The 5,596-nt window shown below is 29.7% G+C and overlaps 1 protein-coding gene across 2 annotated transcripts; it reads right to left on the bottom strand.

Annotated features, from left to right (window-relative positions):
- Positions 1–2,271: 2,271 nt before the first annotated feature.
- LOC107893191 (uncharacterized) lies at positions 2,272–4,078 on the bottom strand. 2 transcript variants are annotated; one of them, XM_016818123.2, is made up of 3 exons: positions 3,552–4,078; positions 3,311–3,480; positions 2,272–2,642 (listed from the first exon to the last, which is right to left on the bottom strand). In XM_016818123.2, exons 1-3 carry the CDS (start codon positions 3,799–3,801, stop codon positions 2,514–2,516), a joined length of 549 nt encoding a protein of 182 aa, XP_016673612.1. In that variant the 5' UTR covers positions 3,802–4,078; the 3' UTR covers positions 2,272–2,513. The 2 variants fall into 2 exon arrangements, with proteins under 2 accessions (XP_016673612.1, XP_040937765.1); XM_041081831.1 differs by having other exon boundaries at positions 3,311–3,483; positions 3,552–4,073.
- Between the last annotated feature and the right edge of the window lie 1,518 nt (positions 4,079–5,596).

The following is a 5,596-nucleotide window of genomic DNA, read 5'->3' as shown; positions in this document are numbered from 1 at the left end:
ACCTTCTCTTTTCCGATTTCCTACCTGGTGCACAGCTTCCATTCACTTTAACCTATAATGAAATTATCTTTTAAAACACTAAGTAGGTTTTTCTGGATCAACAATATAAAATGTTTTTAATGCTTCGATGTGGCATGTCGGATCCGGCCATAACGTCTGGGCCGGGTTTGGGGTGTTACAATGAATCAAACTAAATCAAATTAAAATGTAAGGATTAAATCTTAAATTTGAAGATAATAAAAGCACCAAAACTTAAAATAAACCATTCCTTAATTTTTTTTAATTTAAAAAGACAGTTGTCACAGCCTCCTCTTATGGGGATTGTATTTATGTATAGGGATAGATGTAAAAGTAGAAAGATTCCCCCATATCATATTTGAAGAAAATGTTAAATTTCATTTTTAAGTTTTTATTATTCAGATTTCATCTCTATATTTTCATTTCTAATATTATTTAATTTTTATATTTTTAAATAATATTAATTAATTTAAATAGTTAATATTAGTAACTTTTCAATTAAAAGTTCATATAATTAATTTGAATGATTTAAAAATCTTAGAGACTAATACATTTTTTGGGTTTGCCTTACTTTTTTTTAACATTATAAAATAATAGTTAAATTTCAATTTTTGTCTCTATAGATTAAAAACATATATTTTAATTATTGACATAATTTAGACCCTCTATTTTTATAATATCATTAGTTAGTATAAATAGTTAATATTGTTAACTATTTCAATTCTAATGCTAAGCCCATTTTTTTTAAGAACATTATCCCAAAAATAATATTTATTTCATCGTAACGATTTTGAAAATTCACATTAGCATTTTCAACTTTAATTTTTTATTGTTTCACTATCAAGTGATTTTCTTTTAAATTTTAAAATGTTATAACAATAAATTTGATATAAAAATTTTAATAATGATAACAATTGAATCTAAATTTTAAATTTTAAAAAGAAATCGAAAAACTCCTTTGAAAATAAAATTAAAAAAAATTAAATTTTAGGAAAATAAAATAAAATTTTTACTCCGGAAAGCAATTTACCATTACTGGATTAGATGTATACAGATATGATGGCACGTGTACAATAGTAGTCAAACAAATATAAAATTGTTACGTGTCCTTACTTAATAGGCTATTGTCAAATCAGCGAGGTGCATTTAAATATTTTTGTAAAATATTGTTCTAGGTCATATGTTTTTTAAAATACAAATATCATATTCCACATTCTATTTAATTTTAACACCAAATGTTGCATTAATTCCTTTGATCGTATGCTGGACTCAGGAAAAAAAGCAGAACCTTTTGGAATGCATGTGAAAATCAATGGTTTAATTAAATCTCATGCATCAAATTTGAAATTGTGATTTGTGATCTATATGTTTACAATCATCATTGTACCAATATATATTACAGTTAACACCAAACCTTAATTACTCTTAACAATTATAATACAAATAGGATTTGCAACTAGAAAAATTGCAAGAGTTTATAAACCACACAGCAATTGAAGCCCACAACCGATCAAATCATTGTCTTTTGACAGCAATAAAAACTAAAAGTTGTCCAAAATACAGCTCCCTATGAACTTTGGTGTACAGAAAACATGTCCTAAAAGATGAATCCATTAAAGGAGACAGAATGTACCCAAAACAAGGGGAAAAGTAAATGTGATGTTTGATCAACGATTCAAAGTTTCAAACCATAATAACAAAACAAAACCACATTGTACCATATTTCTAAACTTGAAACAGATAAAAGCTTTCTAAGTGGAGAAGGATGTTCCCATCCCACTACCATTTGTTAGGTGTTTCTGCAGTCCCTCATTGAAATAAAGCTCCGGACCATCACATTTGCATTTTGTCTTCACTTCCTTTTTGGGGGCCTTCCACTAAATCCCAATGTATCTTTCCTTCTTTTTGTATACTGTCTAGTTACGTAGTAATATTAAACTCTTACACCTGAGTTTTCTTTTATCTAGAAAAAGTCCCTAGTCCCCGGTGGCTAGGAGTGATCAAGTTCGCCCAAAACTCAACTCACTTCCGTTGAGCGAACCCTCATGGATAACTCTTAGACTTAAATTGAGAGCAAAGAAATATATATGAAATGGGTTGAAGGTAATGTGAAAAATGATTTGGGTTGTTCAAGTTCTTTCAGATCCAAAGTCTTACCTAGATAATTGTTTTCCCAATTTTCTAAATTCTACTAACATAACTAAAATGATCCCAAAAAAGGAAAAAAAAAGTTGGAAATATTGAGTTTCGATGTTGAGATAGGAAGTGGTTCATTACATTCATTGATGTTCTAAGTGATTAATAAGGTTCTACATCAAAACGTAAATACTAGGAAGGCATTGGGAAGAGTGAAAGGATGGATTGTTATGTCTATGGCTTTATATAGTTGTTTGCTTGCTTTTTATTGGTTGTAGGGGAGTTGGGACTGAGGAGAGAAATGACAAAGGGGAAAGCCTGCAATGGTCCTGGAATAGAGATATGAAAGCTATTTGAGTTCAAGTCCCAGTCTCTGCAATGCTCTGCAAAGCTGGCCTCCATTGCCCCCCACCTCCACCTTGATGCCTTCCCATATACCTACTTCTGCTGCCACCACTGCTTCCCTGTCTGTTAACTTCCTGCTTCACCTGCACACACGGTAGAAAAAGAATGGGAAATTTTATCTAAAAGGACAAATTGGACAAAGGAACCCCATGAGACAATGACAATTGCATAAGCTTTTCTTTGGGGGTTCAATTATTTATTTGTACTAAACCCAAGCTTTCCACGAAATTTAGATCCTTTTCTGTTCGCACTACCTTACTATGAAGACAAGTCATTAGGCTACATTCTCATAAACATGCATGGTGAAATATGGTTGATTAATGATCATAATTAAAGTAGATATATCAATAATGACCAGTTGTTGTGAGTTCAACTTAACAGTAACATATTATTAAAGAAGATTTTTCAACAGTATTGAAGTACGTTAAGTGTTGGAAATTAATTTTTCAATTAGATACCTCGAGATCTGTTGTTAAACAAAGTTCAGACTTCAGATTCTTCCTAGTTCTCAGTTTTTGAGACGATAACTTTTTTTTTTAAACTTACCGACCGAGAAAAAAACCCCATAAAACTCATTTCTTAGGCACTAATTAATTGGTAGTAAAGATTAATTACATTTCTTGAAATTCGAGACCCAAAATTAAAACTCATTTCAGAAGCTTATGTCACCTGTTCTGACAGTTTTTGTTAACTTAGACGAAACTTGAAACAGTAGTGTTCAAAGTCGCTTTGAGCTTTTTTTTTTTATTACCTTAATAACCGAACTGCAGTTCCCAGATTTGGGGTTCAGTTTGGGTTTCAGATCGGAAGCATTGGGCAAATCCTTTCTCTTCAACTCCATCCCAACCCCAATCCCTCCTCTTTCTTTCAACAGTTTCCCAAGCTTCGTGCACTTCTTTGCCGCAAACTCTTTCATAACATCTACTAAAAGAAAACAAATTAAACGAAAGGCAAAACCTATAGACGTAAAAAGGTTTAAGAGAATAAATTACCTTCAAAGCTAATGAGTCGATAGATATGGCCGACTAATAGTGTGTCATCTGGTTTTAAAAGCTTGAGTTGCTTCAAAGGCATCCCATGTTGGGTTTTCAACGTGGGCGAGGTTAGCACAAGTGCAATGTAATGCCCTGGATTTGAGGTCATGATTTCATTGACACTAACAGGGTGGTAAATCCTCTCGATCTTGTTCCCTGGGTGGTGAATAACCACGGTTGCTGCTTCAGCTGCTTGGCAGTTTCCCATATCTTTACAGCACAACGTAGTTACACTCGGAAACAATGAGCGTACTACTGTTGAATGGAACAGACTTTGAGGTTATATATACACGTTAAAGTGAAATAAAGCAGAGAAGTTTTAGGCCATCGGAAAAGCAAAGGAAAATGGCTGATCTTCGGTGCCTATATGATATCAGCAAGTACTTGATGATGAAAAAGGGAGCGTAAATGTGGAAGAGAGAGGACAGTTTTTTTAGGGGTGTTAGGTCAGAAAAGTGAAAGCCCAAATAATAGTCCACACCCTTAACCCAAGCTTCTAAAATATGTATGTGAAAGATATTTAATATGGGACGATTTATATAATTTAAATAATTGAAATATGTTTAATTGTTTATTTTTTATTAGATAATTTCAATAGTTATATATATTAATAATGTATATTAATAATTGAACTTATATGATGACTTCATGGTTAAGGATGTTTACCGCTTCAAACGTGATCTATGTTTGATTATGAAAACGTGTAAATTTAATTAATTAAAGATATTTGATATTAACTTTGCTTAAACAGTTTCCTAAATTTAGAAAAGAGAAAAAAAAAACTTTGGTTAGTTAAATTTATTGGCATGATGTACATGAATATGGTCCAAAACTAGGAATCTTAGTACACAGGGAGTCCTAAAATTTGTCCAAACCTTAGGACAAATAGCTAATTTACAGGCTATTTATTTGAGTGTGCAGGATTTTTGGGCTCAATCCTTAACTTTGACCTACTTATATGTTTAACTCCACGGGTTCACCTCAAGCTTAGGACAAATAGGTAATTTACTTGAAGAGGCTTTGTTTTTCCGTTTACATATATTTTAAAAGGTATGGGTGGGTCTCTTAAACCTTTTTCCATTAAAAAGTTAAATATTAAGCAAAAGTTTTTTTTATTTTTTATTGTTATTATATATTTTTATTTTTTAATAATTTAATTAATCATCAATAAGTAACTATACGAGCAATAAAAAAATAGATATACATATAATTAGTAGATGTTTAATAAATTCATTAATAAAATTATTTATATATGAATTTAATTTAATATAGTTAATGTTCATTTTTAATTATAATTTCATCATTATCGTTAAAATTCTAAATATATATATATATCATTATTGATTTTAATTTCACCGTTATAGTATTCAATCTTACTTTACAATAACTAAACTCACTGCCACTGTTGTTTTTACTTTGATCAGAGTCAATCTCACTATCCATCCAAAAGGAACCTAATAGTCATTGTATTTTTATTTTCAAAATTTAGTCCTATTTTTTAGATTTCAAAATTCAAGATCGATTATTAACACTGTTAATTTTTTCATTAAAATTGTTGGTGTGACATTTTGAATAAAAAATATTCACTTGGTAAGAATATAACTAAAAAAGAAACATTGTAATGATCATGAATTTAACAAAATAATTTTAACAGTATTAACAATTTGACTTGAATTTTAAAATCTAAACAATAGAAAAACTAAATTCCTAAAAATAAAAATATAAAATTCAAATTCTAAATCTACAAAAACTAGAAAGATTATGATATATTTTAACCTTATATTTTTTAAAGACATTAACAACGCCAACTTATCAGAAAGTGACATGTGTAATTAACTTATAAAAATGACATTAAATTACTTTAAATTATTTAATTAAATTCATTTAATAAATGAAATACACTAAAAAAATTCATTTAATATATTTCTCTTTAAATTTTTTACCCTGAACTAAAAAATTGTTTGGATTCTTTCATATGGATCTCTCATTCACTTCAGTTCATT

This window comes from Gossypium hirsutum, chromosome A11, assembly GCF_007990345.1.
Source record: "Gossypium hirsutum isolate 1008001.06 chromosome A11, Gossypium_hirsutum_v2.1, whole genome shotgun sequence".
NCBI lineage: Eukaryota > Viridiplantae > Streptophyta > Magnoliopsida > Malvales > Malvaceae > Gossypium > Gossypium hirsutum.
The sequence above is the reverse complement of the archived record's forward strand: the minus strand, read 5'-3'. Positions and strand labels throughout refer to the sequence as shown.